This window comes from Mustela erminea, chromosome 14 (genome assembly GCF_009829155.1).
Source record: "Mustela erminea isolate mMusErm1 chromosome 14, mMusErm1.Pri, whole genome shotgun sequence".
NCBI lineage: Eukaryota > Metazoa > Chordata > Mammalia > Carnivora > Mustelidae > Mustela > Mustela erminea.
Genome location: NC_045627.1, coordinates 34,369,137 through 34,382,491, shown reverse-complemented (window position 1 = coordinate 34,382,491; position 13,355 = coordinate 34,369,137). Strand labels below are relative to the sequence as shown.

General features: G+C 34.6%; 1 protein-coding gene across 5 annotated transcripts in view; it reads left to right on the top strand.

Moving 5' to 3' along the window:
- CTNNA3 (catenin alpha 3) overlaps positions 1–13,355 on the top strand; it is a 1,797,739-nt gene that overhangs the window by 86,699 nt on the left and 1,697,685 nt on the right. For all 5 annotated transcript variants that reach the window (XM_032312382.1, XM_032312379.1, XM_032312381.1 and 2 more), the window contains exon 3: positions 4,634–4,826. In XM_032312382.1, coding sequence (XP_032168273.1) covers positions 4,634–4,826 — 193 coding nt within the window. The remainder of the gene's footprint in view (positions 1–4,633; positions 4,827–13,355) is intronic.

The window sequence follows — 13,355 nt, the reverse complement described above, 5'->3', positions numbered from 1 at the left end:
GAGAGAGCAAGCACAGGCAGACAGAATGGCAGGCAGAGACAGAGGGAGAAGCAGGCTCCCTGCTGAGCAAGGAGCCGGATGTGGGACTCGATGTGGGACTCGATCCCAGGATGCTGGGATCATGACCTGAGCCAAAGGCAGCTGCTTAACCAACTGAACCACCCAGGCCTCCTTAAGTGTCAATTCTTAATGGAGTCTCAGTACTTCAGTCTTCCACAGTACTTTAGTTAACACAATGAAGGTTGTTTTTGGTAGGAAATAAATAACAGTTGAAATTATCAATAACTTGAAAAAGGGACCCTTCCCTCCCCAAGAGTAGATGGATATCTTTTACTTTAAAGGATCACTTGTTTTACTGTAGACAACTGTCTATAGACAGTTTTATTTTTCTACCCTTTGCTTTCCTTCGTAACTCTGAAGTTTTTAGCTCATTAATACAACTTAAATGTCTTCTATTTTATTTCGCACAATAAAATTAACTCAAGGAAGCAAAGGTAGCCCTGAAGGTTCCTGTGAGCTATTGGAGGAAAGTTAAAATTCAGTGTTTTAGCTAATAAACAAAAGAGGAGATGGTGTTAACATGGCCTTTTTATACTACAATAATAATAGAATTAGAAAGATAGATTGGGAAAGAGCATGGTTATAGAATATATATGTATTAACCCAAGTTGGCATTTGGAAAAGACTTTCTATAAAGCTAACATTTGAAGTGCTAAAGACTTTGTTTTATTAATGCAACAAATCAAAGTAAATTAAGCCTCATGCCATATTCTGCAGTGCTCCTATTGTATACTAGTGTTGCTCTATATAATGACAGTTGATAGCTAGGTTCACTAAACATCTCAATTTAATTATCAGTATCTTTGGAGCATCTAGAGAAGCACATCTGAATTAGGAAAGATTAGAAAGATTTTTTTTTGTACTTTGAATTTCAGTGTATAAATATTATACAACATTAAAAATATACCTAGTTTTATGGGATTTAAATGTGCAGAATTAATAAAGCAGGGGATTTCTTCTTTTCATACTATTTGAAGTATCTAATGTAGGACCATTTCAGTAGGGAGCTCATTTCTGTATGTATGTATGAAGGTGTGTCTGTAACCTACGTCAGATTTACAGACTAAAGAAAGTGAATGAACCCAGGGTCTTTAAGAGACTGCAGGAACCAAAAAATTTCCACATGGCAGGGACCCCCTAAGATCTGAGAAAGAGAAAAAGGGGAGGGTTGTGTATGTGTGACAAAAAGAAAGTTTAGGAAGACATAGACTATGACTTAAATTAGAATCATCTTTGCTGTTAATTCCAACTGAAGTTTTTTGTTGCTTATAAAAATATAACTGATTTTGTATAAGTGAAAAAGAGAATGAGGAAACAGAAATTATTTTACAGCATATCCTGAAAGCTAATTTTTACTGATTGCTGATATTTCTTCAAGAGATGGGAGACTTTTTCAGATAACAAATGCACTCCCAACCTTTGTTGAGAGTCATTTGTTACACTGGGTCACAGTCACTGAGGGGAATTGGTTAGTTCCTATAGATAAGTAGAGGTTAAAAAAAAAAAAAAAGTTTTTTTTTTAGTCTTCTTTTCCCCCCCCAGAGGATTACCAAACCATCTTTACTTTCTGAAATAAAGTGAATCATTGAAAATGTCACTTGAGTTTAATCAATATTAAATAACTGTATTTTGGGGTATTTCAGAAGACATAGGTATAAATGATTTATAAATGGGAATAACTTGCTGGTTGCAATTGCATTTATTTTGATGGAAGCACAATGTTCTTATACAATGTTCTTTTCACATTTCTTGTTTGGCATTTATTGTAAGGAACAAAGCATTTCTGGAATGCTCATTTTAATTTCAAAGCTCAGGCTAGTCTATGGAAAATATTTGGCACATGGAGGATCTGAACAATAATAGAGGAATGTTCAGTGGGAAGCGTCATGAATTGTGGCACCTAAAATACATTCTGAGGGAACATTTACACAATGAAACTTATTTTTCATTTTAAACAAAGATTTTAAACTAGGTGCTATCATTTGTCTTAATCTGAACCAATATCTTTTAACTCTTGATATATAAATTAGACTGACAATAGTGAGAAATTTGCCTTTTGGAGTATGTGAAAATCCATAATAAGTCAGACATATTATCATCTTTATTTAATACATAATAAAGACACTTGGCCCTATTTGACTGCTTGCAAAACATACAGAATGTGTTCTGTTAACGGACTTCATTACATTTAGCACAGGGGACCCCAAGAGCAACATGAGGGTAGTCCCAAGAGAACACCTCTGACAAGGATCCCATAACAGATTTTCTGTATCCGCGTGGGGAATGGACTAGAAAATGTGCATTAAATGTCAACCAATATCTGTGTCATGTTGTGAATTTTTTTTTGAAGACTTTATTTATTTATTTGACAGAGACACAGAGAGAGGGTACACAAGCATGGGAATGGTGAGGGAGAAGTAGGCAGGGAGTGTGATGCAGGGCTCGATCCCAGGACTCTGAGATCATGATCTGAGCCGAAGGCAGATGCTTAACAACTGAGCCACCCAGGCTCCTCATGTTGTGGATTTTGTAAGACATTTTACATATTTAACCTTCACACAGTCATAGGGTAATATGATTGTTCTCATTTTCTAAGAGAGGAAACAAGGACTTGCTACAAGGTACTGCACTATGGGTTGTGAACATGAGAATAAAGCAAATTAGCATAAAGCAAGGGGTCTATTGGATGGAGAAAGAGAAGGGCAGGAAAAAATTATTTTCATCTACATTATTTCCCCCATAACTTATAAGTTCTTTCTTAGTTGCTAGTTAAAAAACTGGGTCCAGATATACAAATAAATATGTTGTGCTCTATAAGCAATAAACAAGTCAAACCTCTATGAGCTACAGAACAGGAAGGGTTATGTATAGCACATTGTCAAAGATGTGGTGAATGGTTGTTAAAAGCCTTGGCTATTTGATGATAAGTTGGAGTCTAGCTTTCTATAGGAGTTTCAGGTCTGCCATTTTAAATACTGGATACAACTTTTTTTTTTTTTCTTCCTCTATAGTGGGTATCTTCCAGCTTTGCCTATAAAAATATTAACCAAATTTATTATTGGGATTCAAGGTTTAATTAATAAATGGATATTTTTTACAATGTAATTTTGTATGAGATTTAGTTTCCAAATACAGATGCTTAATTTTTTTTTTAAGGTTTTCTTTATTTGTTTATTTATTTGAGAGAGAGAGAGAGAGTGTGTGAGTGGGAGAGGAACAGAAGGAGAGGGACAAGCGGACTCCATGATGAGCATGTAGCCCAATGCAGGGCTCAACCTTTCAACCCTGAGATTATGACCTGAGCCGAAATCAAGAGTGGACACTCAACTGACAGAGTCACCCTGATGCCCCAGATGCTTCATTTCTATCCCTAAATAATGGCCTTATTATTAGCTTATCCTTTTTTTTTTTAAATAAAAATGATTTTATGTATTTATTAGGGAGAGCACAAACAGAGGGAGTGGCAGGCAGAGGGAGAGGCAGACTCCCCACTGAGCAGTGAGCCTGCTGTGGTCTAGATCCCAGGACTCTGGGATCATGACTTGAGCTGAAGGCAGACGATTAACCGTCTGAGCCATCCAGGTGTCCCTAGTTTATTCCTATTTTAAACATATTTACAAAAGGAATAATGCTCATTATTAATGTACTTGGACAATTCAAAATATAAAGATTAAAAAACCCCTCTTTTCTACTATCCTGTTCATGAAGCCATTTATATAATACATATTTTATTGGACACCTACTTTGTGCATTGTTCTGGGTGCTGGAGGAGAAAAAAACACATTTTCTGCTTTCATGGAGTTTACATTTTAGTATTGGGAGCACGAAATAAACATATAAACAAAAAAAATCAGGTTCTATAAGTTTTGTGGAAATATAAAGTAGGATGAGGGGAAAGATTGAGAGAGGGTAGGGATGGGATAATCAAGAAAGTCCTCTTGATAGGAGACTTTGAACAAGACCTCTTTTAGAGTCCTAATGAGTTAGGGGAGAGTGTAGGAGACAGGTAGGACAGGTTACAGAGGGCCAATATGTAGGTCATGATTTGGGTTTTGTTCCTCTGAGGTAACCAGTGTTTTATGTTTGAGTGGTTCTGTACCCCCTCCATGTTAATAATCTCTATACTTAGACTAATACTTACTAATACTTACTAACCGAATTATGATGATTTTTGCCACCCTCTTAATATAGATTGCTGGCTACAAAGTGCTATAAATAATTATTATATGTAAATATTTATACATACATACAATACACACACACACATGCACACAGTGCATTGTTTCAATAGTAAAACTTGATAAATTTCAATCTCTGTGGCCCTTCTTTCCTCTAGTCCTCTCTTTCTCCCTTCTTACCTCCTTCCTTCTTTCCTTTTTATCTTTAGTTGGAAATTCCATAGTGGCTGATAATATTGCTCTTAGTGTATTGACTTAACTTATGAGGGTGTACCAGTAGTACTGGGAATAAATCATGTTTCTATGAAATACTTTCTTTTGTTCTAGGCTGTGATGTCCCAGGACTGTGTTCTCACAATTTGTCTAATGAGTGGCTTGTATTTTTCCAATTTTAGGTTACTACACTTGTAAATTGTCCCCAGAATCCTTCCAACAGGAAAAAAGGACGTTCAAAACGAGCCAGAGTCCTCCTAGCTTCTGTGGAGGAAGCAACTTGGAATTTATTAGACAAGGGGCAGAAGATTGCTCAGGAAGCCACAGTTTTGAAGAAGGAGCTTACTACTGCACTTGAGGAAGTTCGCAAAGAAAGTGAGTACTCTAATTCTGGTCAGGAGCAAACTGTATATCCTTAGGGTGTTAGTTATGGAATTAGATTTGTGAGTGTTTTGTTTTTGTTGACTTGAGTTTATTAGCTCTACAAAGACCTCTGAGGAGCTAGCTGTGGGAGGCAGAGTGGCTCATTAGTCAGCTCTACGGCTCAGAGTACTATTCCTGGTTCTTTCCTTCAGTTGTTTAGTCCCTGCAGGCTCTTTCTTCCCCTCACATGCCATAGTTTATCCATAATAAGCAAAGAGAAGTGTATCCTGTTTTGTCATAGATATAATGAGAAATGACTAATGAAGCTGAAGGTGTATTTTCCCATACATAAATAAATTATAAAGTTCCTTGTTAATAGTTGGAGATAATAAATTACAGACCTGACCTCTCAGGAATACATTTTTTATTTTTCTATTTTCTAGTTTAGATTTACTAAACTTAAAAATAAATGCTTTGCATAAACTATGCATAACTCATGTTATTGCTAAGTTAATATTATAAAATGAAAGTGTACATTTTACCTTTTGATGTATTTACTTATGATACTACAACAGTTTTCTAACAAATGTAAATATCATTCACAGTCTGTTTTTAAAAGAACTGTCCTATTTATGCATCATCTTGCTGCAAGGAACTATTTTGAGAGGATAAGAAAACTTAAATATTCCAGTTTGGCTGTGTGTTGAGAGGATAAGAAAACTTAAATATTCCTGTTTGGCTGTGTGAAAGAGACTTGGGGTGTTGAAATATTTCTCTTCCCAACATAACTTTATGAAAATCAGGAAATGTTTGCTAATTAAATAATTAAGATGAATATAGTAGCTATAATAAACTTTACATAAAATATAAGGGAGGTATTTTTTATTTGCTATATATTGTTATATGTGATTTATATTTTATAGAGACTCTTCAGAAAATATAAAGAAATCATAATGCCCAAGATAATTTCTCATGAATTCATCATTCCTCCCTCCCCCCTGCCATCTTAGACCCACTCTTTGTTCTGTCCTCTCTGTTCTGGTACCATCATTCACATTAGTAACCGAGTCAGTTTGGACTCTTCTGTCTTATTTCCCTCTCCCTTCCAGTTAGTCTCTAAGTTTAACAAATTCTGTCTCCTTTTGTCTTTCAGATTTTTCCCTCTTCTCCATTACTAATGTTGACTCCTGAATTTAGGATTACTGCATTGGCCTTACCTTATACCAAAACCAAATATATCCTTTAAAGATGAAAATATACTCATTTTGCTTCTGTGCTTAAAATCCTTTCTGTAGCTTTTGAAGGATTAGAGGGACTGTGTTTCTGGATCAGGTTCAGATGTTTAAACTTAGCTCCCTCAGCGTTTCAGAATTGGGCTTCTGCCATTCTCTCTCTTCTCATTTCCTGATTCTGTCCCCCCTCAAACTTTCCTCCAAACAAGAACTTAAGGTATCTTGAATGGCCCATGTTGCACTTCTGTTACCAGCTGTTCCCTTTACCCGGATTCCCCCTCTCATTCAGCCAATTATTCACTGTAGCAAAGCTCAGCCAAGGTCTTTTTCCGGGAAGTGTGTATTGACCTCATAATGCTGATTTAGATGTCCTTCTTCTCTGCCCCCACAGACTCTGAACATCTCTCTTTCATAGGCTTTACTACCTCATACACCAAACATTAATTTACTTGTTCAGTAAATCTAAACCCTTAATTTCTTGAAGGTGGCAAATACCAGGTCTTATTTGATGAGCAATGCCTGACACATAACAACCACCTAACAAGTGTTTGTTAAATAAAAAAAATGGAGCATCATTTTTTTCACTTTATATTATATAATTTTATAATGATTTTATCTTTGCACTTGTGACATTATCTCATGGTTTCTTTGCTGAGTCTTTTGATAAGGAATATGAATGCTATCCTAGTACTGTTTTTATCACATAATGTGATTTATTTTACAACATAGTTTTTATAAAACACCTAATAAGTATATATAACACAGGTCATTCTTAGGGAACACTAATAGCATAAGTTGTCATGAAATGGTATATCTTTAAAAAAAGTAAAATAATAAAATTATTTTAAAGAGAAGGTCTCAAAGAGAAGTACATTTGAATTCTAGGATTATGTTATATATCCTTCACTATGTTCTATTATAATGTGTGAAATCATATGATGTGATATATATGGCATATGCTGTATACACAACAGATCTATTTGGTTAAAAATCACCAAGTGCTTTATACTAGGATTCTTTCTGACAAACTGCCAAATTGAACTCCCGCCACTTAAGTGTGGGAGGAAAGCAGTCAAATGGCAAATGGTTCTGGAATTTGGGGAATGGCCAATGCTTATCCTATGGATAGCAGAGATAGTAACAGTAGAGCACTGTTCCGAAAAACTTGGAAGGAATTTTAGCTCAGTGGGGAGTTGAAGAATCAGGAGATTGAATTCTGATTCAAGCAACCCTTTGATACTAGAAACATATTTTATTTTCCTGCCTTTTTTTTTTTTTAAAGGGCTTTGTCCAGTGGCACAATACAAAGGACTAATGAAGAGCAAATAATAAGTTTAAACTATTTGGGAAAGTTAAAAAATATTGGAGGTAGAGGATATTTTTCTTTGTATATTTATTGACTTCTTTTCTTTTCTTTTTAAGATATTTATTTATTTATTTGATAGAGAGATAGAGAGTGCATGAGTAGGTAGAACAGCAGGTAGAGGGAGAGGGAGAATCAGGCTTGGGATCATGACCAGAGCTGAAGGCAGCCACTTAACTGACTTAGCCATCCAGGCACCCCTTATTTTCTTGACTTATTTTCAAGAAGAATTTGAGAGTAATTTAGAAAATTTATTCTTCTACTAAAGGCTGTAATTTATGTAGCATTACAACAGGGTTCTGTTTTAATCTGTTTCACTGACTTTAGTGCTTTAATTTGAGACCTAAAGTGATAAATAATGTGGACATTTGATTACCTAAAGAATTTGCCTATGGACATGAATAGTATTAGGGAAGGATGGTGAAAGGAAAGGTCATATGTGGGTAGAACTCTAGAGATCCAGCAAAGTTGGCCCACATAGTGATTATTTTTCACTCATGATCTTATAGCTTACCTCTATACTTACATCTAAACAATGGCAAAATATTAAACCCAGTATTTAGTTTTAGAGTATTCACATAACAATTAGCTAGGAATTAGCTAAGAATCGTTTACAATGCTTGCACTACATGTTTTGCCTTTGGTATATATGCTACCTTCATATAGCCTCTATTGTACCCCTATAATGTACAGACATTGCTTCTAAGTCACATGATTGGTTATATTTAAGGTTTTATTTAATGATTTACCAAGGATAGGAAATACAGGAAAGTGCATACATTATTGTGAACAACTCAATACAGTTTCACATTGTAAACACTCGGGTCAAGAAATAGAAACTTACAGGACGCCTGGGTGGCTCAGTTGGTTAAGCAGCTGCCTTCGGCTCAGGTCGTGATCCCAGCGTCCTGGGATCGAGTCCCACATCGGGCTTCTTGCTCAGTAGGGAGCCTGCTTCTCCCTCTGCCTCTGCCTGCCATTCTTTCTGCCTGTGCTCGCTCTCTCCCCACCTCTCTCTCTGATAAATAAATAAAATCTTAAAAAAAAAAAAAAAAGAAATAGAAACTTACCAGAATCCTAGGAGCACCCCTTGTGCCTCCAACCAGTTATTTCTTCACCTCAGTGGTAACAATTATTCTAGGTTATTACATGTTAGTTTTTTGCTTCTTTTGAACTTTGCATAAGTAGGATCTATATAGTATGTTGTATCTCCTGATTCTGGCTTCTTTTACTCAATGTTGTGTTTGTGAGGTCTCAACATGTAGTAGTTCATTCATTTCATTCATAAATAGATCATAATTTATTTATTCATGTTAGATTGATGGACAGTTGAGTTTTTACAGTTTTTGGCCGTAATGAAGAGTGCTGCTATGTACATATTTTCGCATTACTTTTGGTGCCTAAATGTAGATTTTCCTGCTGGTTTATATTTATGATGAAATCGCTAGGTCATAAAGTATATATTCAACTTAATAGATTTTACCACACAGTTTTCACAGTAGATTTTCTAACTGACACTCATCAGTAATGTTTAAGAATTTCAGTTCCTTTACATTCTTACTAACTTGGTGTTTGCAGGAGTCAGTGTTTTTGATGCAAGTGTATATGGTGGCTTTCTACTGTAGTTTTAGTTTTTAGTTCTCTGATGACTTTTTGTATATTCTAGATATGAGTCTTTTGTTAGTTGTGGATATTAAAAATATCTTATTTCATTATATTAATCATTTTTAATATTTAGAAGTAATTTTAATAAATTGGAGTTATTTTATTCCTTTATGGATAGAGATTTTTCTGTTCTGCTAAAAAAACTTGGCTTACTGTAAGTCAAAAAGATATTCTCATATGTAATCATCTATGGGCTTTATTGTTTTGCCATTACAATTTACCTGGAAATAAATTTTTATGAATGGTCTGAGTGAGGGGTCATGATTTTTTTTTAATATGGGAATTCAGTTGATCCAGTATTATATGGATGCATATGGAAGTTTAATTGTTTTAGTGTAGTTATTGAAAGAAATTAGTCTTTCTCAATTGAATTTCTTTGCACCTTTTTTTGAAAAACAGTTGACCATTATGTGTGTGTCTACTTAGGAACTCTCTTGTGTTTTATTGATTTGTATGCCTACTTATACCAATATCATGTTGTCATGATTATTGTACCTCAGAGTAAAATAAAATAAAAATTATCTTGATTTTGTAATTTTAGATCCCTTGTACTTTCATAGAAATTTTAGAATCAGCTTCTTAATTAAAAAAAGAAAAAAAAAGAAAAAGAAAATCCTGGGTGTCTCAGTTGGTTGGCCATCTGCCTTAGGCTCATGATCTCAGGGTTCTGAGATCAAGGTCCACATTGGGCAGGCTCCCTGCTAGGTGGGGAGTCTAGTTTTCCTTCTCCCTCTGCTTGCTGCTCCCCCTGCTTGTACTCTGTGTGTGTGTGTGTCAAATAAATAAGTAAACTATTTAAAAACCAAACAAAAATAAGCAAACAAAAATCCTTCTGGGATTTTGATTGGGATTAAATTGGGTCTATAGATCAATTTGTGCTGAACTGACATTTTAATAGTAATGAGTCTTCTGATTCAAAAACAAGTAATTGATTTTTTGTGGTGTTGTAAAATGGTACTTTAAAGATTTTAATTTTATGTCTATCTTTTATTTTAAAAAATAATTATTTATTTATTATTAAAGCTTTTATTTATTTATTTGCCAGAAAGTGCGTGTGCACAAGCAGGGGGAGTGGCAGGCTCCCCACTGAGCAAGGAGCCCAGTGTAGGATTTGATCCCAGGACTCTGAGATCATAACCTGATTCAAAGGCAGATGCTTAACCAACTGAGCCATCCAGGCATCCTGCAAAGATTTATTTATTTTATAGAGAGAGAAGGAGGGAGAGGGAGCGCAAGTAAAGGGAGGGTCAGAGGGAGAGAGAGAGAATCTCAAGCAGACTCTGTGCTGAGCACGGAGCCTGATATGGGCTCAATTTCATGACCATGAGATCACTATCTGAGCAAAACCTAGATTTGGGTGCTTAACCAACTGTGCCACTCAGGCACCACTTTATATCTATCTTTAAATTTATGACACCTTTGCCCTGCCTTTTCCTGTTTTTAATTTTGTCCAGTGGACTTTTCATATTAGTCACTGTACATTTTTAGTTCTTGAATTTTCATTTGTTTTTTAAAAAGTTTCAGTTCCTATGGAAATAGAAATAGTTTTCATTTCTCTAATTTCTTTCCAAATTCCAGTTCCCTGCTGAAATTTTCATCTTGCCATTATTTCTCTTGAATATCTCAATTATAGTTAATTTCTGTATAGCTATATGGCCTTCTTTTTTAGTATATGTGTTGCGAAGCGAGCACAGATATATGGCATTCTTATAGGGTTGTTTCTATTGTCTGTTATTTCTTTCATTTTTAAAATTTTTCTTTTTCTTTTTCAGTACCCAATTTTGTTTCCTGATATCTTGGATAATTTTTTTATTGGATGCTGAACACTTTGTATGACACATTGTAGAATTAGTTTTTAAAGGTTGGTCTATTTTTGGCTAGCTATTATTTTTGGGAATAGCACCTCAAAGTCTGAGTTGAAAGTATGAAATATTTTGGATTTCCTCCTAAGCAGATTCAGACCTCCAGTTTTATCTTTCTTACTTCCTGAAGGAGGGAAAATTTATTTTCCCAGTTTCTCTTTCTCTCAGCTGCCATATTCTTCTTACTTCTCTCTTACTCAATGTTTCTACCATTTGCTTTCTCATAATGTATATACGTACAGTCAATTCCAGGTAGTTTTAGGATCTAAATATCAAATGCAATTATTAAAAACTCATTAAAATAGGATGAATTTTTTTAAGGCTTTGGATGTATAACAGGGTTTATTAAGTATGAAACAAAAAACTATAAAGAAAAGACTAATGTATTTTATTTTATCAAAATTAAGAACTTACATCAAAAAATTCGTTAAAGAAAATGAAAAGACACAGTTGGAGAAAATAGTGACATAAACACAATAAGAGATAATCATAAGAACATAAATCAATAAGAAAAACAAAAGAAAAATGGGCATAAAATGAATTTTACAGAGGAATAAACACCAATGAAAATGTAAAGAGATATTCAGCTTCACTGGTGGTCAGAGATATGCAAATGAGGTATCATTTTATGCAATTCAGTTGGCTGAAATTAAAAAAACCTGACATGTTAGAAAGACTTTGAAGCAGCAGGATTTTTTATACTTTGCTTGGTGGAGTGCAAATTGGTACAACTACTTTGAAAAATACTTTGGATATGTCACTTTTGTTAAATGCCAAAGTTCCATATATATGTGGGTATGTATGTTTCTGGACACAAATCAATTATATTTCTGGTGTTGTTGGTGCATAGGAATGCAACTGACTTTTTTGGATTGGTACTTGTTCAGGTATTATCTCTGAAATGAAACATTTGGATGGTTATTTTTAAAAAGAGGGAAACATTTGACACATGCAAACACACATGGCCTGTTTCTTTGGGATTCCTTATGATGGTAAGATTATGGTACTTTATTTGGCTTATGTGAGAAACTAATTTTACAAAAATGATATGATACAGTATATGGCATTTGGTGTTCATACATGAAATTGCAAAGAACAGGGAACTGTAACAGATGTGTGTATGGGTATACCTATATATCTGTATATCTATATATCTAATCTGTATGTGTGTATACTTTCTATTAATAAACATTATTTAGTTTGTTGTTTGGAAAAGAAAGTAAGTAATGATTGGGTTTAGCAAAAGTCTGAAAGATTTGTCAGTTAAATTTAAAGTTGTAGAGGAAACTTGGTTGTAGAGGAAATTTGCTTTACATGTAACCTAGTAGTACTGTGAGATCCCTATAGTGGGTAGTCTTCTCAGTTATCCTGGTTTTAGCTTTTGCCTTCAGCTAGTAAAAAAAAAAATTAGATGGAATTACAGATTTGATTAAAAATGAAAAAAAAAAGACATCCTTTTGTGTTTCTTCAATGCTTTGATTAAAAAAAGGAAAAGGACAAAAATTATGTGGAATATTAAATAAACCTGGTTCAGAGTGTCTTCCAATTTCAAATAAAATAAGGGCTTACTATGAGAGAGAAGGGTTGTAGAAAGGAAGTGTATAGTCAGTATTTCACTAAGATATCATTAAGAGAGTGAGAAGATTACGAAAGTAATCATATTTAGACTTGTATGCCCCTTCTCTTGTAAATATTTGTTAATATTTACAGCAGTTGCCTAATATTTATCTATTTTGGTTAAATATTTGGCATCTGAATTTGGTTTTAATTTGGGCCCTGGAAATATGGAAATAAATAAGATGTATCTGAGGTATTAATAATCTACTGGGGTAAATAGATGTGTAAACAGTTGTAATAGTGTCTGATGTAAGTGTCGTAATGGTATGTCTCAAAGGCTGTTGAAGCTCATATGAAGCAGAAATAAAATAGTGACTCTAAACTTCCATTTTCTGGGGCGCCTGGGTGGCTCAGTGGGTTAAAGCCTCTGCATTCAGCTCAGGTCATGATCCCAGGGTTCTGGGATCAAGCCCAGAATCGGGCTCTCTGTTCCGCGGGGAGCCGCTTCCTCCTCTCTCTCTGCCTGCCTCTCTGCCTACTTTTGTCTGTCAAATAAATAAATAAAATCTTAAAAAAAATAAACTTCCATTTTCTTTTGTTTTACCATTAAATTAGAGAAGAGAAATCTCTGTCATATAAGTGAGTACATATATAATTGATAGGAAGATGTTGTCTATGTCTAGCCTTCTTTTCTCAGAGACTTGCATTTCTTTCTCTTTTATTTAAAAAAAAATTAAATATTTATTGAAACCTTTGTCTAGGCCAGGGTCTGTTCTATGTGCTAGACTCACAGAAGTGAACTAGGCAGACAAAGCTTGCCCTCATAGAGCTGTCTGATATTTTAGTAGAAAGATAGGTAGTA